This window comes from Rana temporaria (assembly GCF_905171775.1).
Source record: "Rana temporaria chromosome 13 unlocalized genomic scaffold, aRanTem1.1 scaffold_625_arrow_ctg1, whole genome shotgun sequence".
NCBI lineage: Eukaryota > Metazoa > Chordata > Amphibia > Anura > Ranidae > Rana > Rana temporaria.
Genome location: NW_024404499.1, coordinates 28,739 through 52,959, shown reverse-complemented (window position 1 = coordinate 52,959; position 24,221 = coordinate 28,739). Strand labels below are relative to the sequence as shown.

The 24,221-nt window shown below is 54.0% G+C and overlaps 1 protein-coding gene across 1 annotated transcript in view; it reads right to left on the bottom strand.

The window, feature by feature from the left end:
- Positions 1–201: 201 nt before the first annotated feature.
- Positions 202–24,221, bottom strand: part of LOC120922009 (disintegrin and metalloproteinase domain-containing protein 15-like) — a gene marked incomplete at its 3' end in the record, with an annotated part of 45,385 nt that continues 21,365 nt past the window's right edge. The window contains 17 exon segments of the mRNA XM_040334540.1: positions 202–298; positions 400–544; positions 630–741; positions 892–969; positions 1,150–1,345; positions 2,131–2,239; positions 3,611–3,806; positions 3,965–4,057; positions 4,829–5,006; positions 5,739–5,887; positions 13,090–13,174; positions 15,998–16,167; positions 20,120–20,191; positions 20,268–20,333; positions 20,424–20,667; positions 20,794–20,870; positions 20,984–21,062. Of these exon segments, the coding sequence (XP_040190474.1) occupies positions 202–298; positions 400–544; positions 630–741; positions 892–969; positions 1,150–1,345; positions 2,131–2,239; positions 3,611–3,806; positions 3,965–4,057; positions 4,829–5,006; positions 5,739–5,887; positions 13,090–13,174; positions 15,998–16,167; positions 20,120–20,191; positions 20,268–20,333; positions 20,424–20,667; positions 20,794–20,870; positions 20,984–21,062 (2,146 nt within the window).

Sequence of the window (24,221 nt, the reverse complement as noted above, 5' to 3'; positions counted from 1 at the left end):
CCCATTCCCCCATACTGCTCTAGAGACCGAGACCCAAGAGAAAACGTGGAGCCGATGCGGGGCTGTGCCACTGCAGGGCCGTCCAGCACTCCTTTATTTTTAGGAAGGACATTTGTCAGAGAGAAGCCCCGCCCACCTTTGGAGCCCCGCCCACCTTCATGTTTGGGGGCGGAGCCAATGAGAGCTCTGCGCTTTGCTCACCTGGTTTCTGGCAGACATGACCTGCAGCTCGGTACTCTGAGTCCGGTGGGGCGGAGGAGGGCGCTGTGGGCGGAGCTGGCTGCTGGTCTCCGTCACTCTGTAAGGAGAGAGAGGGGAGGGGAGAAGTGAATACATCTTATATAGACGTCAGACGCCCCCTTTTGGGGCGGAGCATCCCAGGAAGGCGGGAACACACACCGGTATTGGCACTTGCTGCTGTTGCTGAAGACGCCGGAGATCTTCCTCTGCAGGGCGACGCGTTTCACGAAGCACAAGACGCCCAGGATGAGGACGAGGAGGAGGACGAGGACGATGAGGATGGTGACGGAGGTGGAGCCGCCCCCTGTATGGAGAAATACGGGAAACGCGTTAGGCGGGGGGCACACAGAACGGGGGGCGTCACAGAGCAACCAACGCCGCATACTGACCGCGCTCCAGAGCCATGGGACCGCTATCCACGCTGCCGCCATCGCCAGAGCTGCCGCAGTCCGGGGGCGCCCAACCGCGCTCACAGTGACAGTTTCTGTTACTATTACACACCTGGAGGGGGCGGAACGGGAACACGAGACAGACAGTGAGAGCGGGAGACATAGACACACATCATGGAACAGACAGACATGGAGCCGCCTCGGGTCACATGATTCCCGGTACATTGGGAATATACAGGACAGAGCCCCTCCCCCTCCTCACCCCGTGTCCGCTGCATTTGCTCAGGCAGGTGAGCGCCTTCAGAACCGCGACGTCCTGACACTGCTGGTCCACGCAGACCTGTAAGAAGACGATGGGGGTCAGTCCCTGGCGTGAGGGGGCCGGACGTCCAACAATCCCCGCCCCCATTATGAGGATCCCCCCCCACAAAGCGATAACCATCCCTGGGATTGGCCCCTCAGCACTGGAATAACTTGGTATCCACCATCGATCGTCGGGTCTATCACAGGCCACACCCACCTTCCCGGGACCGCACGCCGTCCCCGCCTTCACCAGGACCGGGTCCCAGACGTCCTCGCCGAGGTTGAAGTTGGTGCCGCGGCAGGAGACCTCCGACCCGTTGACGGTGACCTTCACGGTGACGGATTTGGCTCCGGAACCCACAAGGGGCTGATCGCTCCCCCCCTGACACTGGATGGTGCCGCAGAGAGCGTTCCTGCAAGACAGAGGTCAGAGGTCAGGGGAGGGCCATAAGGGACCGGCCAATCATCATAGGGGGGCGCTTGGAGGACCTGCCCCTCAATTCCAACCGATCTTGGGGTCTTACATTCTCCATAATATAAATGAAAGGGTGGTGAGAACCCCTTTATAATGGGGGTGGAAGGTGGGGAGGGCCCCTTTATAATGGGGGTGGAAGGTGGTGAGGACCCCTTTATAATGGGGGTGGAAGGTGGTGGGAAACCCTTTATAATGGGGGTGGAAGGTGGGGAGGGCCCCTTTATAATGGGGGTGGAAGGTGGTGGGAACCCCTTTATAATGGGGGTGGAAGGTGGGGAGGGCCCCTTTATAATGGGGGTGGAAGGTGGTGAGAACCCCTTTATAATGGGGGTGGAAGGTGGTGAGGACCCCTTTATAATGGGGGTGGAAGGTGGTGAGAACCCCTTTAAAATGGGGGTGGAAGGTGGGGAGGGCCCCTTTATAATGGGGGTGGAAGGTGGTGGGAACCCCTTTATAATGGGGGTGGAAGGTGGGGAGGGCCCCTTTATAATGGGGGTGGAAGGTGGTGGGAACCCCTTTATAATGGGGGTGGAAGGTGGTGGGAACCCCTTTATAATGGGGGTGGAAGGTGGGGAGGGCCCCTTTATAATGGGGGTGGAAGGTGGGGAGGGCCCCTTTATAATGGGGGTGGAAGGTGGGCGGAGCTGGGATCTCACCAGGAGGGTCCCCATTGGTCACCTATAGATGGGGGTCTCTACATGGACTGGCCCCGGGTGTACATACCTCGGAGAACAGGGCAGGTAAGTACCGTTGAGTCTCCGCCCACAGCTGCCAAACCGATCCCCCCTCATGTTCACCTTCCTGAAGCAAGCCTCGGGGGCCGGGGAGGACCCTGCAAAAGGTAAGGGGGTGCAATTTAATTGGTTGCTCCGTTCAGGTGTGTCCGGGGCCCTGGGGTCTTCACCCGGACCCCCAGCTGGTTTATGTAGCTTTGGACCCCTCCTCACCTGGGAGACCGCTCCTCACCTGGGAGACCCCTCCTCACCTGGGAGACCCCTCCTCACCTGGGAGACCCCTCCTCACCTGGGGGACCGCTCCTCACCTGGGAGACCCCTCCTCACCTGGGAGACCCCTCCTCACCTGGGGGCCCCCTCCTCACCTGGGAGCCCCCTCCTCACCTGGGGGCCCCCTGCTCACCTGGGAGACCCCTCCTCACCTGGGGCACCCCTCCTCACATGGGGGACCCCTCCTCACCTGGGTGACCGCTCCTCACCTGGGGGACCCCTCCTCACATGGGGGACCCCTCCTCACCTGGGTGACCGCTCCTCACCTGGGGGACCCCTCCTCACCTGGGGGACCCCTCCTCACCTGGGGGACCCCTCCTCACATGGGGGACCCCTCCTCACCTGGGGGACCCCTCCTCACCTGGGGGACCCCTCCTCACATGGGGGACCCCTCCTCACCTGGGGGACCGCTCCTCACCTGGGGGACCGCTCCTCACCTGGGGGACCGCTCCTCACCTGGGGGACCCCTCCTCACCTGGGGGACCGCTCCTCACCTGGGCCCCACACGCTCTGACATTGGTTTGCCTCACTAAGAAGGTTGGATGTTCCTATCCTGTGTCCTCCCAACCTGGGGGCCCCATTTTTACTTGGGACCCACAAGCTCTGACCCTGGTTCTCCTCCCTCTGAAGGTGAATACGCCCCCTTTCTGTGTCCCTCCCACTTGGGGGCTCGTCCGGGCTTCACATACTCTAGCTCACCTCCCTCCCCCTATACATCCCACCCTTCACATAGTGACCTTCATGTGCCCCTCCCACCTGGGGGCCCCACTCCTCACCTGGGGGACCTCTCCTCACCTGGGGGCCCCACTCCTCACCTGGGCCCCACACACATCCCCACCCTTCACATAGTGACCTTCATGTGCCCCTCCCACCTGGGGGCCCCACTCCTCACCTGGGCCCCACACACATCCCCACCCTTCACATAGTGACCTTCATGTGCCCCTCCCACCTGGGGGCCCCACTCCTCACCTGGGCCCCACACACATCCCCACCCTTCACATAGTGACCTTCATGTGCCCCTCCCACCTGGGGGCCCCACTCCTCACCTGGGCCCCACACACATCCCCACCCTTCACATAGTGACCTTCATGTGCCCCTCCCGCCTGGGGGCCCCACTCCTCACCTGGGCCCCACACACATCCCCACCCTTCACATAGTGACCTTCATGTGCCCCTCCCACCTGGGGGCCCACTCCTCACCTGGGCCCCACACGCTCTGACACTGGCTCTGCAGAGTGCGGCACTCCCCCCCGTAGCAGTGGGCGTGTCCTCGGGCGCAGGTCTCCCCGTCTTGCAGGTAGGTGTTGGCGGGGCAGTGGGGCGTGGCCCCGGTGCAGTATTCCGGGAGGTCGCAGTCCCCGAGGGGCTCCCGGCACAGAGTCCCCGCTGGTTTTATCTGAGGAGAGAGGAGAGAAAGGTGAAGGAAAACAAGGCCCCCGCTGTGGCCCCTCCCGCTGTGCCCCCCCCCGCTGTGGCCCCTCCCTTTGGGGGTAACATTTCCTCAGACTGGAGGAAGAGAAGTCACCATAGCTGACCACAGGGGGGCGCACTTACCTTACACTGCTCACAGCACAGTCCGTCCGAGGCGCACTCGGCTCCGCCCACCAACTGGCAGGTGGAGGCGTTGCAGCACGGGTCCGCGCACTCCTGCGGGGGACAGAAGAAGAACACTCAACTGGGGCCCCATAATGTACGAAGGACTGGGGGGACATGGGGTTGGGGTCTGCGGTGCCTCATGAATGGCCAGGGCCGGGCCCAAGGGGGTGGGCAGAAGGTAAGGGCACTTCCAGAGCTTTACCAGGAAAGAGGTCCAAGGGGTGGGCAGAAGGAACAACCGCCTTTGGAGCTTTACCAGGAAGGAGGGGCAGAAGGGGAAGCCGCCTTGGGAGCTTTAACAGAAAGGAGGGGCAGAAGGGACGGCCAACTTTCGGGGGGCGATGGGCGGGCCCCTCTGAGGAACGGGGGAATGGGCGGGCCCCTCTTTGATGAACGGGGGGCGGGGTGATTTCAGGGGGGGTTTTGGACGGGCCCCTCTTTGATGAACGGGGTGCGGGGTGATTACGGGGGGCGATGGGCGGGCCTCTCTTTGATGAACGGGGGGCGGGGTGATTTCGGGGGGCGATGGGCGGGCCCCTCTTTGAGGAACGGGGGGCGGGGTGATTTCGGGGGGCGATGGGCGGAACCCTCTTTGATGAATGGGGGACGGGGTGATTTCGGGGGGCGATGGGCGGAACCCTCTTTGATGAATGGGGGGCGGGGTGATTTCGGGGGGCGATGGGCGGGCCCCTCTTTGATGAATGGGGGACGGGGTGATTTCGGGGGGCGATGGGCGGGCCCCTCTTTGATGAACGGGGGGCGGGGTGATTTCGGGGGGCGGGGTGATTTCGGGGGCGGGTGATTTCAGGGGGCGGGTCTCACCTGTGTCAGTCCGCAGTCACATTGCTCTCCTTTCTCCACCACCAGATTCCCGCACTGCGGCTTCCCGAACACGGCGGAGGGGGCGGGGACATTGAAGAGACACCTCCCTCCTCCTTCATTGAAGATGGCGGCCAACTCCATCCGACTGCAGCTGCTGAACTCCAACCCGGGCATGTACCTACCAACACAGACACCGCGCATGATCAACACACGTCACATGACCACATATCCCTGTGTGTCACAGTCCCGTCCTGCAGTGGGAGGGGCTCTACTCTGGGTCACCACTCCCCCTGCAGTGGGAGGGGCTCTACTCTGGGTCACCACTCCCCCTGCAGTGGGAGGGGCTCTACACTGGGTCACCACTCCCCCTTCAGTGGGAGGGGCTCTACTCTGGGTCACCACTCTCCCTGCAGTGGGAGGGGCTCTACTCTGGGTCACCAATGTCCCCTGCAGTGGGAGGAGCTCTACTCTGGGTCACCACTCTCCCTGCAGTGGGAGGAGCTCTACTCTGGGTCACCAATACCCCTGCAGTGGGAGGAGCTCTACTCTGGGTCACCATTCTCCCCTGCAGTGGGAGGGGCTCTACTCTGGGTCACCACTCCCCCTGCAGTGGGAGGGGCTATACTCTGGGTCACCAATACCCCTGCAGTGGGAGGAGCTCTACTCTGGGTCACCACTCCCCCTGCAGTGGGAGGAGCTCTATGGGTCACCATTCTCCCCTGCAGTGGGAGGGGCTCTACTCTGGGTCACCACTCCCCCTGCAGTGGGAGGGGCTATACTCTGGGTCACCACTCTCCCTGCAGTGGGAGGGGCTCTACTCTGGGTCACCACTCCCCCTGCAGTGGGAGGAGCTCTATGGGTCACCACTCCCCCTGCAGTGGGAGGAGCTCTACTCTGGGTCACCACTCACCCCGCCCTGGTCCCCTGCTCCATGATCCAGTATTTCCCGGTGTTGGGTTGGCCGCACCTCCCGTCTGCTGCGTTGTGGTTCAGCCCCAGATTGTGGCCCAATTGGTGCGCCACGGTGGAGGCCACGCCCAGGATGGAGACCGAGTGATCCTGTGGGGGAGGGGCCAAACAAGAAAGAACATGATTATAAAGAGGGGTATGAATACTTTTTCCTGTCTCTGTGTATAGAGGGGTATGAATACTTTTTCCTGTCTCTGTATATAGAGGGGTATGGATACTTTTTCCAGGCTCTGTCTATAGAGGGGTATGAATACTTTTTCCTGTCTCTGTGTATAGAGGGGTTATGAATACTTTTTCCTGTCTCTGTATATAGAGGGGTATGAATACTTTTTCCTGTCTCTGTGTATAGGGGGGTGTGAATACTTTTTCCTGTCTCTGTGTATAGGGGGGTATGAATACTTTTTCCTGTCTCTGTATATAGAGGGGTATGAATACTTTTTCCTGTCTCTGTGTATAGAGGGGTGTGAATACTTTTTCCTGTCTCTGTGTATAGGGGGGTATGAATACTTTTTCCTGTCTCTGTATATAGAGGGGTATGAATACTTTTTCCTGTCTCTGTATATAGAGGGGTATGAATACTTTTCCCTGTCTCTGTATATAGAGGGGTATGAATACTTTTCCCTGTCTCTGTATATAGAGGGGTGTGAATACTTTTTCCTGTCTCTGTATATAGAGGGGTATGAACACTTTTTCCTGTCTCTGTATATAGAGGGGTATGAATACTTTTTCCTGTCTCTGTGTATAGAGGGGTGTGAATACTTTTTCCTGTCTCTGTGTATAGAGGGGTATGAATACTTTTTCCTTGTGTATAGAGGGGTATGAATACTTTTTCCTGTGTATAGAGGGGTATGAATACTTTTTCCTGTCTCTGTGTATAGAGGGGTATGAATACTTTTTCCTGTGTATAGAGGGGTGTGAATACTTTTTCCTGTCTCTGTGTATAGAGGGGTATGAATACTTTTTCCTGTCTCTGTGTATAGAGGGGTATGAATACTTTTTCCTGTGTATAGAGGGGTATGAATACTTTTTCCTGTGTATAGAGGGGTATGAATACTTTTTCCTGTGTATAGAGGGGTGTGAATACTTTTTCCTGTATATAGAGGGGTGTGAATACTTTTTCCTGTATATAGAGGGGTATGAATACTTTTTCCTGTGTATAGAGGGGTATGAATACTTTTTCCTGTGTATAGAGGGGTATGAATACTTTTTCCTGTGTATAGAGGGGTATGAATACTTTTTCCTGTCTCTGTGTATAGAGGGGTATGAATACTTTTTCCTGTCTCTGTGTATAGAGGGGTATGAATACTTTTTCCTGTGTGTAGAGGGGTGTGAATACTTTTTCCTGTGTATAGAGGGGTATGAATACTTTTTCCTGTGTATAGAGGGGTATGAATACTTTTTCCTGTGTATAGAGGGGTGTGAATACTTTTTCCTGTCTCTGTATATAGAGGGGTGTGAATACTTTTTCCTGTCTCTGTGTATAGAGGGGTGTGAATACTTTTTCCTGTCTCTGTGTATAGAGGGGTGTGAATACTTTTTCCTGTCTCTGTGTATAGAGGGGTATGAATACTTTTTCCTGTGTATAGAGGGGTGTGAATACTTTTTCCTGTCTCTGTATATAGAGGGGTATGAATACTTTTTCCTGTCTCTGTGTATAGAGGGGTGTGAATACTTTTTCCTGTCTCTGTATATAGAGGGGTATGAATACTTTTTCCTTGTGTATAGGGGGGTGTGAATACTTTTTCCTGTCTCTGTGTATAGAGGGGTGTGAATACTTTTTCCTGTCTCTGTATATAGAGGGGTATGAATACTTTTTCCTGTGTATAGAGGGGTATGAATACTTTTTCCTGTCTCTGTGTATAGAGGGGTGTGAATACTTTTTCCTGTGTATAGAGGGGTATGAATACTTTTTCCTGTCTCTGTGTATAGAGGGGTATGAATACTTTTTCCTGTCTCTGTATATAGAGGGGTGTGAATACTTTTTCCTGTATATAGAGGGGTATGAATACTTTTTCCTGTGTATAGAGGGGTGTGAATACTTTTTCCTGTGTATAGAGGGGTATGAATACTTTTTCCTGTGTATAGAGGGGTATGAATACTTTTTCCTGTATATAGAGGGGTATGAATACTTTTTCCTGTATATAGAGGGGTGTGAATACTTTTTCCTGTCTCTGTGTATAGAGGGGTATGAATACTTTTTCCTGTCTCTGTGTATAGAGGGGTATGAATACTTTTTCCTGTATATAGAGGGGTATGAATACTTTTTCCTGTGTATAGAGGGGTATGAATACTTTTTCCTGTGTATAGAGGGGTATGAATACTTTTTCCTGTATATAGAGGGGTATGAATACTTTTTCCTGTGTATAGAGGGGTATGAATACTTTTCCCGGCACTGTATATAGAGGGGTATGAATACTTTTTCCAGGCTCTGTGTATAGAGGGGTATGAATACTTTTTCCTGTGTATAGAGGGGTATGAATACTTTTTCCAGGCTCTGTGTATAGAGGGGTATGAATACTTTTTCCTGTGTATAGAGGGGTATGAATACTTTTTCCTGTGTATAGAGGGGTGTGAATACTTTTTCCAGGCACTGTATATAGAGGGGTATGAATACTTTTTCCAGGCTCTGTGTATAGAGGGGTATGAATACTTTTTCCTGTCTCTGTGTATAGAGGGGTGTGAATACTTTTTCCAGGCACTGTATATAGAGGGGTATGAATACTTTTTCCAGGCTCTGTGTATAGAGGGGTATGAATACTTTTTCCTGTCTCTGTGTATAGAGGGGTATGAATACTTTTTCCTGCCTCTGTGTATAGAGGGGTATGAATACTTTTTCCTCTCTCTGTGTATAGAGGGGTGTGAATACTTTTTCCTGTCTCTGTATATAGAGGGGTATGAATACTTTTTCCTGTCTCTGTATATAGAGGGGTGTGAATACTTTTTCCTGTCTCTGTGTATAGAGGGGTATGAATACTTTTTCCTGTGTATAGAGGGGTATGAATACTTTTTCCTGTGTATAGAGGGGTATGAATACTTTTTCCTGTGTATAGAGGGGTATGAATACTTTTTCCAGGCTCTGTGTATAGAGGGGTATGAATACTTTTTCCTGTATATAGAGGGGTATGAATACTTTTTCCTGTATATAGAGGGGTATGAATACTTTTTCCATGCTCTATCTATAGAGGGGGTATGAATACTTTTTCCTGTCTCTGTGTATAGGGGGGTATGAATACTTTTTCCTGTCTCTGTATATAGAGGGGTATGAATACTTTTTCCTGTCTCTGTATATAGAGGGGTGTGAATACTTTTTCCTGTCTCTGTATATAGAGGGGTATGAACACTTTTTCCTGTCTCTGTATATAGAGGGGTATGAATACTTTTTCCTGTCTCTGTGTATAGAGGGGTGTGAATACTTTTTCCTGTCTCTGTGTATAGAGGGGTATGAATACTTTTTCCTTGTGTATAGAGGGGTATGAATACTTTTTCCTGTGTATAGAGGGGTATGAATACTTTTTCCTGTCTCTGTGTATAGAGGGGTATGAATACTTTTTCCTGTGTATAGAGGGGTGTGAATACTTTTTCCTGTCTCTGTGTATAGAGGGGTATGAATACTTTTTCCTGTCTCTGTGTATAGAGGGGTATGAATACTTTTTCCTGTGTATAGAGGGGTATGAATACTTTTTCCTGTGTATAGAGGGGTATGAATACTTTTTCCTGTGTATAGAGGGGTGTGAATACTTTTTCCTGTATATAGAGGGGTGTGAATACTTTTTCCTGTATATAGAGGGGTATGAATACTTTTTCCTGTGTATAGAGGGGTATGAATACTTTTTCCTGTGTATAGAGGGGTATGAATACTTTTTCCTGTCTCTGTGTATAGAGGGGTATGAATACTTTTTCCTGTGTGTAGAGGGGTGTGAATACTTTTTCCTGTGTATAGAGGGGTATGAATACTTTTTCCTGTGTATAGAGGGGTATGAATACTTTTTCCTGTGTATAGAGGGGTGTGAATACTTTTTCCTGTCTCTGTATATAGAGGGGTGTGAATACTTTTTCCTGTCTCTGTGTATAGAGGGGTGTGAATACTTTTTCCTGTCTCTGTGTATAGAGGGGTGTGAATACTTTTTCCTGTCTCTGTGTATAGAGGGGTATGAATACTTTTTCCTGTGTATAGAGGGGTGTGAATACTTTTTCCTGTCTCTGTATATAGAGGGGTATGAATACTTTTTCCTGTCTCTGTGTATAGAGGGGTGTGAATACTTTTTCCTGTCTCTGTATATAGAGGGGTATGAATACTTTTTCCTTGTGTATAGGGGGGTGTGAATACTTTTTCCTGTCTCTGTGTATAGAGGGGTGTGAATACTTTTTCCTGTCTCTGTATATAGAGGGGTATGAATACTTTTTCCTGTGTATAGAGGGGTATGAATACTTTTTCCTGTCTCTGTGTATAGAGGGGTGTGAATACTTTTTCCTGTGTATAGAGGGGTATGAATACTTTTTCCTGTCTCTGTGTATAGAGGGGTATGAATACTTTTTCCTGTCTCTGTATATAGAGGGGTGTGAATACTTTTTCCTGTATATAGAGGGGTATGAATACTTTTTCCTGTGTATAGAGGGGTGTGAATACTTTTTCCTGTGTATAGAGGGGTATGAATACTTTTTCCTGTGTATAGAGGGGTATGAATACTTTTTCCTGTATATAGAGGGGTATGAATACTTTTTCCTGTATATAGAGGGGTGTGAATACTTTTTCCTGTCTCTGTGTATAGAGGGGTATGAATACTTTTTCCTGTCTCTGTGTATAGAGGGGTGTGAATACTTTTTCCTGTCTCTGTGTATAGAGGGGTATGAATACTTTTTCCTGTGTATAGAGGGGTATGAATACTTTTCCCGGCACTGTATATAGAGGGGTATGAATACTTTTTCCAGGCTCTGTGTATAGAGGGGTATGAATACTTTTTCCTGTGTATAGAGGGGTATGAATACTTTTTCCAGGCTCTGTGTATAGAGGGGTATGAATACTTTTTCCTGTGTATAGAGGGGTATGAATACTTTTTCCTGTGTATAGAGGGGTGTGAATACTTTTTCCAGGCACTGTATATAGAGGGGTATGAATACTTTTTCCAGGCTCTGTGTATAGAGGGGTATGAATACTTTTTCCTGTCTCTGTGTATAGAGGGGTGTGAATACTTTTTCCTGCCTCTGTGTATAGAGGGGTATGAATACTTTTTCCTCTCTCTGTGTATAGAGGGGTGTGAATACTTTTTCCTGTCTCTGTATATAGAGGGGTATGAATACTTTTTCCTGTCTCTGTATATAGAGGGGTGTGAATACTTTTTCCTGTCTCTGTGTATAGAGGGGTATGAATACTTTTTCCAGGCTCTGTGTATAGAGGGGTATGAATACTTTTTCCTGTGTATAGAGGGGTATGAATACTTTTTCCTGTGTATAGAGGGGTATGAATACTTTTTCCTGTGTATAGAGGGGTATGAATACTTTTTCCAGGCTCTGTGTATAGAGGGGTATGAATACTTTTTCCTGTATATAGAGGGGTATGAATACTTTTTCCTGTATATAGAGGGGTATGAATACTTTTTCCATGCTCTATCTATAGAGGGGGTATGAATACTTTTTCCTTGTGTAGGAAGGGTGCAGACCTCTGAGCCGGCCTCCAGGTGGCGCTGAAGCCCAGGAAGACACAAGCGGCTCATTGAATGGTGGGCGGGGCCCCCGGGGGCCAATCAGAGAGGAATGCCGTTCCGGTGTATTTTTTCCCTGATATAAATAGTTTCTCCAATCTAAACACTGAGATGTGTGAGTTTATCTGAGGAGCCCGGGGCCCCGGGGGGGGGGGGGATGGGGGGGTCCGGGGGGAGGCGGCTACACTCTGCACTCCATCCCTGAACATTCATTCCCATAATCACCGGGTCTCTGTGCTTCTCTATGCAATGCAGGCAGATGAGGGCGGGGTTCCCAGGGGCAGATGAGGGCGGGGCTCCCAGGGGCAGATGAGGGCGGGGTTCCCAGGGGCAGGTGAGGGCGGGGCTCCCAGGGGCATGTGAGGGCGGGGTTCCCAGGGGCATGTGAGGGCGGGACTCCCAGGGGCAGATGAGGGCGGGGCTCCCAGGGCCAGATGAGGGCGTGGCTCCCAGGGGCAGATGAGGGCGGGGTTCCCAGGGGCAGATGAGGGCGGGGTTCCCAGGGGCAGATGAGGGCGGGGTTCCCAGGGGCAGATGAGGGCGGGGTTCCCAGGGGCAGATGAGGGCGGGGCTCCCAGGGGCATGTGAGGGCGGGACTCCCAGGGGCAGATGAGGGCGGGGTTCCCAGGGGCAGATGAGGGCGGGGCTCCCAGGGGCATGTGAGGGCGGGGTTCCCAGGGGCAGATGAGGGCGGGGCTCCCGGGGGCAGATAAGGGCGGGGTTCCCAGGGGCAGATGAGGGCGGGGTTCCCAGGGGCAGATGAGGGCGGGGCTCCCAGGGGCATGTGAGGGCGGGACTCCCAGGGGCATGTGAGGGCGGGACTCCCAGGGGCAGATGAGGGCGGGGTTCCCAGGGGCAGATGAGGGCGGGGTTCCCAGGGGCAGATGAGGGCGGGACTCCCAGGGGCAGATGAGGGCGGGGCTCCCAGGGGCATGTGAGGGCGGGACTCCCAGGGCCAGATGAGGGCGGGGTTCCCAGGGGCAGATGAGGGCGGGGTTCCCAGGGGCAGATGAGGGCGGGGCTCCCAGGGGCAGATGGGGGCGGGGTTCCCAGGGGCAGATGAGGGCGGGGTTCCCAGGGGCAGATGAGGGCGGGGTTCCCAGGGGCAGATGAGGGCGGGGTTCCCAGGGGCAGATGAGGGCGGGGTTCCCAGGGGCAGATGAGGGCGGGGTTCCCAGGGGCAGATGAGGGTGGGGTTCCCAGGGGCAGATGAGGGCGGGGCTCCCGTTGGCAGATGAGGGCGGGGTTCCCAGGGGCAGATGAGGGCGGGGCTCCCGTTGGCAGATGAGGGCGGGGCTCCCAGGGGCAGATGAGGGTGGGGTTCCCAGGGGCAGGTGAGGGCGGGGCTCCCAGGGGCATGTGAGGGCGGGGCTCCCAGGGGCAGATGAGGGCGGGGTTCCCAGGGGCAGATGAGGGCGGGGCTCCCGTTGGCAGATGAGGGCGGGGCTCCCAGGGGCAGATGAGGGCGGGGCTCCCCTTTGCAGATGATGGGGGGGGGGTTCCCAGGGGCAGATGGGGGCGGGGCTCCCAGGGGCAGATGGGGGCGGGGCTCCCAGGGGCAGATGAGGGCGGGGCTCTAGTGACATCACTCACCGTGCTGACCCCTCCGGAGCGATCGGATGTACAGATGGATCCCACAGCCGCCATTCCCGCCGCCGAGCCGGAAAACGTCACCGCGCTGGAAGGAACCACAGAGGACATATAATATACAGGGGGCGGGGCTGGAACCTGAGAACACGCCCACTGCGCTGGGGGGCCACTATCCCTCTGACACCAATGATTGGGGGCCACTATCCCTCTGACACCAATGATTGGGGGCCACTATCCCTCTGACACCAATGATTGGGGGCCACTATCCCTCTGACACCAATGATTGGGGGGCCACTATCCCTCTGACACCAATGATTGGGGGCCACTATCCCTCTGACACCAATGATTGGGGGCCACTATCCTTCTGACACCAATGATTGGGGGCCACTATCCCTCTGACACCAATGATTGGGGGGCCACTATCCCTCTGACACCAATGATTGGGGGCCACTATCCTTCTGACACCAATGATTGGGGGCCACTATCCCTCTGACACCAATGATTGGGGGCCACTATCCTTCTGACACCAATGATTGGGGGGCCACTATCCCTCTGACACCAATGATTGGGGGCCACTATCCCTCTGACACCAATGATTGGGGGGCCACTATCCCTCTGACACCAATGATTGGGGGCCACTATCCCTCTGACACCAATGATTGGGGGCCCCTATCCCTCTGACACCAATGATTGGGGGCCACTATCCTTCTGACACCAATGATTGGGGGCCACTATCCCTCTGACACCAATGATTGGGGGCCACTATCCCTCTGACACCAATGATTGGGGGCCCCTATCCCTCTGACACCAATGATTGGGGGCCCCTATCCCTCTGACACCAATGATTGGGGGCCACTATCCCTCTGACACCAATGATTGGGGGCCACTATCCCTCTGACACCAATGATTGGGGGCCACTATCCCTCTGACACCAATGATTGGGGGCCACTATCCCTCTGACACCAATGATTGGGGGCCACTATCCCTCTGACACCAATGATTGGGGGGCCACTATCCCTCTGACACCAATGATTGGGGGCCACTATCCCTCTGACACCAATGATTGGGGGCCACTATCCCTCTGACACCAATGATTGGGGGCCACTATCCTTCTGACACCAATGATTGGGGGCCACTATCCCTCTGACACCAATGATTGGGGGCCACTATCCTTCTGACACCAATGATTGGGGGCCACTATCCCTCTGACACCAATGATTGGGGGCCACTATCCTTCTGACACCAATCATTGGGGGCCACTATCCCTCTGACACCAATGATTGGGGGGCCACTGTCCCTCTGACACCAATGATTGGGGGCCACTATCCTTCTGACACCAATGATTGGGGGCCACTATCCCTCTGACACCAATGATTGGGGGCCACTATCCCACTGACACCAATGATTGGGGGGCCACTATCCCACTGACACCAATGATTGGGGGCCACTATCCCTCTGACACCAATGATTGGGGGCCACTATCCCTCTGACACCAATGATTGGGGGCCACTATCCCTCTGACACCAATGATTGGGGGCCACTATCCTTCTGACACCAATGATTGGGGGCCACTATCCCTCTGACACCAATGATTGGGGGCCACTATCCTTCTGACACCAATGATTGGGGGCCACTATCCCACTGACACCAATGATTGGGGGCCACTATCCTTCTGACACCAATGATTGGGGGCCACTATCCCACTGACACCAATGATTGGGGGGCCACTATCCCACTGACACCAATGATTGGGGGCCACTATCCCTCTGACACCAATGATTGGGGGCCACTATCCCTCTGACACCAATGATTGGGGGCCACTATCCTTCTGACACCAATGATTGGGGGCCACTATCCCTCTGACACCAATGATTGGGGGCCACTATCCTTCTGACACCAATGATTGGGGGCCACTATCCCTCTGACACCAATGATTGGGGGCCACTATCCTTCTGACACCAATCATTGGGGGCCACTATCCCTCTGACACCAATGATTGGGGGGCCACTATCCCTCTGACACCAATGATTGGGGGCCACTATCCCTCTGACACCAATGATTGGGGGCCACTATCCCACTGACACCAATGATTGGGGGGCCACTATCCCACTGACACCAATGATTGGGGGCCACTATCCCTCTGACACCAATGATTGGGGGCCACTATCCCTCTGACACCAATGATTGGGGGCCACTATCCCTCTGACACCAATGATTGGGGGCCACTATCCCTCTGACACCAATGATTGGGGGCCACTATCCCACTGACACCAATGATTGGGGGGCCACTATCCCTCTGACACCAATGATTGGGGGCCACTATCCCTCTGACACCAATGATTGGGGGCCACTATCCCTCTGACACCAATGATTGGGGGCCACTATCCCTCTGACACCAATGATTGGGGGCCACTATCCCTCTGACACCAATGATTGGGGGCCACTATCCCACTGACACCAATGATTGGGGGCCACTATCCCTCTGACACCAATGATTGGGGGCCACTATCCTTCTGACACCAATGATTGGGGGCCACTATCCCTCTGACACCAATGATTGGGGGCCACTATCCCTCTGACACCAATGATTGGGGGCCACTATCCCTCTGACACCAATGATTGGGGGCCACTATCCTTCTGACACCAATGATTGGGGGCCACTATCCCTCTGACACCAATGATTGGGGGCCACTATCCTTCTGACATCAATGATTGGGGGCCACTATCCTTCTGACATCAATGATTGGGGGCCACTATCCCTCTGACACCAATGATTGGGGGCCACTATCCCTCTGACACCAATGATTGGGGATCGAGGGCCACAGTTCTAAAGGTAGAAGGCCGCCCACTTATAAACTCCGCCTCCCCGGGGGTCACATGTCTACACCGGACCCCAATGCTGACCACTCACGTGAGGAGCTGGGCGTTGTCATGCGGGATTCGGGGGAGGAGCTCCTTCTTCCTCCAGGACAGGAAGTGGTTCAGGGTCTCCGCCGGGTCCAAACTGATCGATATCCGATCCTTCTGACTCCAGACCTCCACCCCGACCAGGACCACCCGAATATTCACCGTCCGGAAAAACTGGGGGAGGGACCAAAACCAGAGCGTGAGGGGGCGGGACCAAAACCAGAGCGTGAGGGGCCACTTCACAGAGGGGGAGGGGCCACTACACAGAGGGGGAGGGATCAAAACCAGAGCGTGAGGGGCCACTTCACAGAGGGGGAGGGACCAAAACCAGAGCGTGAGGGGGAGGGACCAAAACCAGAGCGTGAGGGGGGGCCACTTCACAGAGGGGGAGGGGCCAAAACCAGAGCGTGAGGGGGAGGGACCAAAACCAGAGCGTGAGGGGCCACTTCACAGAGGGGGAGGGACCAAAACCAGAGCGTGAGGGGCCAAAACCAGAGCGTGAGGGGCCACTTCACAGAGGGGGAGGGACCAAAACCAGAGCGTGAGGGGGAGGGACCAAAACCAGAGCGTGAGGGGGGCCACTTCACAGAGGGGGAGGGACCAAAACCAGAGCGTGAGGGGCCACTTCACAGAGGAGGTGGGACCAAAACCAGAGCGTGAGGGGGAGGGACCAAAACCAGAGCGTGAGGGGGAGGGACCAAAACCAGAGCGTGAGGGGGGCCACTTCACAGAGGGGGAGGGACCAAAACCAGAGCGTGAGGGGGCCACTTCACAGAGGAGGAGGGACCAAAACCAGAGCGTGAGGGGCCACTTCACAGAGGGGGAGGGACCAAAACCAGAGCGTGAGGGGCCACTTCACAGAGGAGGTGGGACCAAAACCAGAGCGTGAGGGGGAGGGACCAAAACCAGAGCGTGAGGGGGAGGGACCAAAACCAGAGCGTGAGGGGGGCCACTTCACAGAGGGGGAGGGACCAAAACCAGAGCGTGAGGGGGCCACTTCACAGAGGAGGAGGGACCAAAACCAGAGCGTGAGGGGCCACTTCACAGAGGGGGAGGGACCAAAACCAGAGCGTGAGGGGCCACTTCACAGAGGGGGAGGGACCAAAACCAGAGCGTGAGGGGCCACTTCACAGAGGAGGAGGGGCCAAAACCAGAGCGTGAGGGGGGCCACTTCACAGAGGGGGAGGGGCCAAAACCAGAGCGTGAGGGGGCCACTTCACAGAGGGGGAGGGGCCAAAACCAGAGTGTGAGGGGGAGGGACCAAAACCAGAGCGTGAGGGGCCACTTCACAGAGGGGGAGGGGCCACTACACAGAGGGGGAGGGACCACTTCACAGAGAAAGAGGGACCAAAACCAGAGCATGAGGGGGAGGGACCAAAACCAGAGCGTGAGGGGGAGGGACCAAAACCAGAGCGTGAGGGGCCACTTCACAGAGGAGGAGGGACCAAAACCAGAGCGTGAGGGGCCACTACACAGAGGGGGAGGGACCACTTCACAGAGAAAGAGGGACCAAAACCAGAGCGTGAGGGGGAGGGGCCAAAACCAGAGCGTGAGGGGGAGGGGCCACTTCACAGAGGAGGAGGGGCCAAAACCAGAGTGTGAGGGGCCACTTCACAGAGGGGGAGGGACCAAAACCAGAGCGTGAGGGGCCACTTCACAGAGGGGGAGGGACCAAAACCAGAGGGTGAGGGGCCACTTCACCGAGGGGGAGGGACCAAAACCAGAGCGTGAGGGGCCACTTCACAGAGGAGGAGGGGCCAAAACCAGAGCGTGAGGGGGCCACTTCACAGAGGGGCCAAAACCAGAGCGTGAGGGGGCCACTTCACAGAGGGGGAGGGACCAAAACCAGAGCGTGAGGGGGGCCACTTCACAGAGGGGGAGGGGCCACTTCACAGAGGGGGAGGGACCAAAACCAGAGCGTGAGGGGCCACTTCACAGAGGGGGAGGGACCAAAACCAGAGAGTGAGGGGGCCACTTCACAAAGGGGGAGGGACCAAAACCAGAGCGTGAGGGGCCACTTCACATAGGAGGAGGGACCAAAACCAGAGCGTGAGGGGGGCCATTTCACAGAGGGGGAGGGACCAAAACCAGAGCGTGAGGGGCCACTTCACATAGGAGGAGGGACCAAAACCAGAGCGTGAGGGGGGCCATTTCACAGAGGGGGAGGGACCAAAACCAGAGAGTGAGGGGGCCACTTCACAAAGGGGGAGGGACCAAAACCAGAGCGTGAGGGGCCACTTCACAGAGGGGGAGGGGCCAAAACCAGAGCGTGAGGGGGCCACTTCACAGAGGGGCCAAAACCAGAGCGTGAGGGGGCCACTTCACAGAGGGGGAGGGACCAAAACCAGAGCGTGAGGGGGGCCACTTCACAGAGGGGGAGGGGCCACTTCACAGAGGGGGAGGGACCAAAACCAGAGCGTGAGGGGCCACTTCACAGAGGGGGAGGGACCAAAACCAGAGAGTGAGGGGGCCACTTCACAGAGGGGGAGGGGTGATAAAATAAGGCGGGACTCGCATAAAATCAATAAAATTAAAAATAACAATAAATAAATACATAAGAAATACATAAAATAATAAGAATAAGAATAAGAAAATTTATAAACAAACTAAATACAATATTAAAAGGGTCACTTTATCTACAAATGATAAAATAAGGGTTCACAATACATGAATAAATATCAACAATCAAAATAACTAATATGAAGCAAAAAAATGCTAAATAACAAAATTAAAAATAAGAAAATAAGAAATAAATAGAAGAAATAAAATACACAAGTAAAAAGATCACTTCATCTACAAATGAGGAAATTATATTACCGTATAAGTGTTCCTTAGTAAAGAAAAAAAAAATCGAATTATTAATGATTAAAATAGGTAAAGAACACAAAAAAAAGTAAATAATAATACATATAATAAAATATATAAGGGATAAGAAAGGGGTCACTTTATTAAGAAATTATATAATAAGGATTGCTAATGTGAAATTATATAAATATATATATTTGAAGGAAAAAAAAAATATATATATATATATATTAAACACAGTAAATAGTAAATAAAAAAAAATTAAAAAATGATATACATATTTTTTTTAATTATATTTAAAGGGGAATATATATATATATATATAAAAATTATATTTAAAAAAAAAATAATAATAATATTTATTTATTAATTTTCCTTCAAATGTTTTATTTACTTATGTTATTTGTTTAATCTATATCTATATATATATATATCTCCATATAAATCTATAAATATAAATATATAGATAGATATATTAAACACAGTGAATAAACAAATAACATAAGTAAATAATTTTTTTTTAGGAAAATAAATACATAAATAAATATATATATTATTATTATTTTTTTTTAAATATAATTTTTATATATATATAGATTAAACAAAGAACATAAGTAAATAAAACATTTGAAGGAAAATTAATAAATAAATATTATTATTATTTTTTTTTTAAATATAATTTTTATATATATATATATATATATATATATATATATTCCGCTTTAAATATAATTAAAAAAAAATATGTATATAATTTTTTTTATTTTTTTTTATTTACTATTTACTGTGTTTAATATATATATATATTTTTTCCCCTTCAAATTTCTTTCCTTCAAATATATATATTTATATAATTTCACATTAGCAATCCTTATTATATAATTTCTTAATAAAGTGACCCCTTTCTTATCCCTTATATATTTTATTATTTACTTTTTTTTGTGTTCTTTACCTATTTTAATCATTAATAATTCGATTTTTTTTTTACTAAGGAACACTTATAATATAATTTAAATAATTTAAAAAAAAATTATGTATATCATTTTTTTTCATACTTTTTATTTACTTATGTTATTAATTTACTGTGTTTAATAAATATGTATATTTTGTTCCTTCCAATATATATATATATATATTTATATAATTGCACATTAGCAAATATATATATATATTTAGATTATTAGTTATAGATACACATATATATATATATTTATATTCTCGCGGATCTGAAAAGATGAACGCAGTGTAGAAGCCCCTCCCCCATGTTATTGCGCTATAGAAGGCGATTGAACCCGGAATAATAAATAAAGGCGGGACTTACGGCGTCCATGCGGTTGGCGATCTCCAGGCTCCGGCTGTGAAGGGTCGCCAGGTCTCGGTGGTACAACTCGTACTGCAAAGATGGAAGAGAAGGTAAGTAGGGGGGGAGACGCCATCATAAGACGCAGCCAACGCGTGACCACACCCACCTCGCTATTATCAGCCACCAACACCAGCTCCACGTACTTGGTCTCGCCGGTCCCGCCCCCCTGCGCCTGGAAGACACACAAAGTGGGGGGGTGGATGAGATTTCTGTGGATCCTGAGCCTGGGGTTCCCGGCTCCGCCCTCTTTCTCTGCACTCACCTGATTGGGGGATCCACCTGCCGGGGGCGGCGGTGCCGGTTCCTCCCGGCCGGGTTGGGGGTCTCCCATACTTAGCAGCGTCCGCCCAGTCTTGTGATTGGTGGATGTACCGGGGGGTGTGTCCTGCGTCTCACAGGTGATGTTGCGATGGTCACTGATTGGTCGAAGTATGTGCTTAAAGGACGAATCCCCCGGGACCGGCTCGATGCTGTACTGCTGCTCCGCCTCCACAATGACCACACCCCTGCAACATGGACACCACAACGTCACCCCCTATACATGTGATCTGTCATTTATTAATTTATTTCTGGAGAGTGGGAGTGGCCCCTCAGGTGGGCGGAGTGTCGAAACGCGTCGGTGATGTCGTTACCTGAGTCCAGCGCACAGGCTGAGGCTGCTCCAGGGCCCGCCGTGTCCCGCCAGCCGTCCCTGATAATGGCAGCTCACCTGTAATAAGAGGAGAGCGGGGACAATGAGGAATCTAGGATGACGTGGTGAAACGCGCGGGAGGATCACACCAGCGTGTCCTGTTACACCCCACCCCCCACGCCCGGCCTTACCCGCTGAGGGCGGTTCTCCGTCACACGGGTCCCATCCGGGAGGTAGAAGGATAACGTGTGGAAGTCCGGCGTCAGGTGTCTGAAAAAAAGAAAGGGGGCGGGGGGAAGGAGGAGTTACAGATTCTTCCAGCCAATAAAATGAGAATCATGAAATGCAAGCATCCACCATATCTCACAGGGACCCGACACCCTCACAGACAATGCGCCGCCACCCGTCCTCTGCACTACAGGAGGGAGGTTCCGATCCCCAGTGCAGGAGAAGAAGCGGACACACCCAGGAGGGAAAACCCCACCCCCGGGAGGGAAAACCCCACTCCCGCCACACCCAGGAGGAAAACCCCCCCCCCACATCCGGGAGGGAAAACCCCCCCCCCCCACACCAGGGAGGGAAAACCCCACCCCCCACACCCAGGAGGGAAAACCACACCCCCCCACCCCCCCACACCCGGGAGGGAAAACCCCACCCCCCCACACCCAGGAGGGAAAACCCCACCCCCGGGAGGGAAAACCCCACCCCCACACCCGGGAGGGAAAATTCCACCCCCCCACACCCGGGAGGGAAAACCCCACCCCCCCACACCCAGGAGGGAAAACCCCACCCCCGGGAGGGAAAACCCCACCCCCCAACACCCGGGAGGGAAAATTCCACTCCCGCCACATCCGGGAGGGAAAACCCCACCCCCCAACACCCGGGAGGGAAAACCCCACCCCCGGGAGGGAAAACCCCACCCCCGGGAGGGAAAACCCCACCCCCGGGAGGACAAACCCCACCCCCCCCACACCCGGGAGGGAAACCCCCACCCCCCCACACACTGGGAGGGAAAACCCCACCCCGCCACAATCGGGAGGGAAAGCCCCACCCCCCCCACACCCGGGAGGGAAAGCCCCACCCCCCCACAATCGGGAGGGAAAACCCCACCCCCGGGAGGGAAAACCCCACTCCCGCCACACCCAGGAGGAAAACCCCCCCCCCACATCCGGGAGGGAAAACCCCACCCCCCCCACACCAGGGAGGGAAAACCCCACCCCCCCCACACCCAGGAGGGAAACCACACCCCCCACACCCGGGAGGGACAACCCCACACCCCCCCACACCCAGGAGGGAAAACCCCACCCCCCACACCCAGGAGGGAAACCCCACCCCCCACACCCAGGAGGGAAAACCCCACCCCCCCCACACCAGGGAGGGAAAACCCCACCCCCCCCACACCCAGGAGGGAAACCACACCCCCCACACCCGGGAGGGACAACCCCACCCCCCCACCCCCGGGAGGGAAAACCCCACCCCCCCACACCCAGGAGGGAAAACCCCACCCCCGGGAGGGAAAACCCCACCCCCACACCCGGGAGGGAAAACCCCACCCCCCAACACCCGGGAGGGAAAACCCCACCCCCCCACACCCGGGAGGGAAAAAGCCACCTCTGGGAGGGAAAACCCCACCCCCCACACCCGGGAGGGAAAACCCCACCCCCCACACCCGGGAGGGAAAATCCCACCCCCCCACACCCGGGAGGGAAAATCCCACCCCCCCACACCCGGGAGGGAAAAAGCCACCTCTGGGAGGGAAAACCCCACCCCCCACACCCGGGAGGGAAAACCCCACCCCCCACACCCGGGAGGGAAAACCCCCCCCCCCACACCCAGGAGGGAAAACCCCACCCGCACCCCCGCCACACCCAGGAGGGAAAACCCCACCCCCGGGAGGGAAAACCCCACCCCCGGGAGGGAATACCCCACCCCCGGGAGGACAAACCCCACCCCCCCACACCCGGGAGGGAAACCCCCACCCCCCCACACCCGGGAGGGAAACCCCCACCCCCCCACACACCCAGGAGGGAAAACCCCACCCCGCCACAATCGGGAGGGAAAGCCCCACCCCCCCACACCCGGGAGGGAAAGCCCCACCCCCCCACAATCGGGAGGGAAAGCCACACCCCCGGAGGGAAAAGCCCCCACACACACACAGGAGGGAAACCCCACCCCACACCCAATCTTTATATTTACTTCTGATGTTCCGATTATATACTTTATATATATGAATGTGTGCAGTATATTATCAGGAGGGGTCGTTGTGGTCGGAGTTCCTCCGTTATACACATGGAAGTCTCCCCTGTAATATCCATGTGTTGGGGTAATAAGTGCAGTGCGGGGTCCTGTAGGGCAGTGCGGGGTCCTGTAGGGCAGTGCGGGGCCCCTGTAGGGCAGTGTGGGGTCCTGTAGGGAAGTGCGGGGTCCTGTACGGCTGTGTAGGGCAGTGCAGGTTGTGTAGGGAAGTGCGGGGTCCTGTAGGGCAGTGCGGGGCCCTGTGGGGCAGTGCGGGGTCCTGTAGGGAAGTGCGGGGCCCTGTAGGGCAGTGCGGGGTCATGTAGGGAAGTGCGGGTTGTGTAGGGCAGTGTGGGGCCCTGTAGGGAAGTGCGGGGTCCTGTAGGGCAGTGCGGGGTCCTGTAGGGCAGTGCGGGGGCTGTAGGGCAGTGCGGGGGCTGTAGGGCAGTGTGGGGCCCTGTAGGGAAGTGCGAGGTCCTGTAGGGAAGTGCGAGGTCCTGTAGGGCAGTGCGGGGCCCTGTAGGGAAGTGCGGGGCCCTGTAGGGCAGTGCGGGGTCCTGTAGGGCAGTGCGGGGTCCAGTGCGGGGTCCTGTAGGGAAGTGTGGGGCCCTGTAGGGCAGTGCGGGGCCCTGTAGGGAAGTGCGGGGCCCTGTAGGGAAGTGCGGGGGCCCTGTAGGGCAGTGCGGGGCCCTGTAGGGAAGTGTGGGTTGTGTAGGGCAGTGCGGGGTCCTGTAGGGAAGTGTGGGTTGTGTAGGGCAGTGCGGGGTCCTGTAGGGCAGTGTGGGGTCCTGTAGGGCAGTGCTGGGTCCTGAAGGGCAGTGCGGGGCCCTGTAGGGAAGTGTGGGTTGTGTAGGGCAGTGCGGGGTCCTGTAGGGCAGTGTGGGGTCCTGTAGGGCAGTGCTGGGTCCTGAAGGGCAGTGCGGGGCCCTGTAGGGCGGTGCGGGGCCCGTGTTTGATCAGCTTCCAGCGGCCCCGTGTTGTTTCTTCAGCTGAGTGGAGAGGGAAGTTCCTGCGGATGGACAGGGGTCTCCATCCATCTACTTCCCATCCCCCCCCCACCCCGCCAAAATCTCCTCGCAGGGCGACAGGAAATTCTCCGTACAATTCACCGACACCCTTCATTGTGCCGACACCTCCCATCCGGCCCTCCGACAGTCACCGACCCCTCCCCCCCCCACCGATACATCGTCTGTG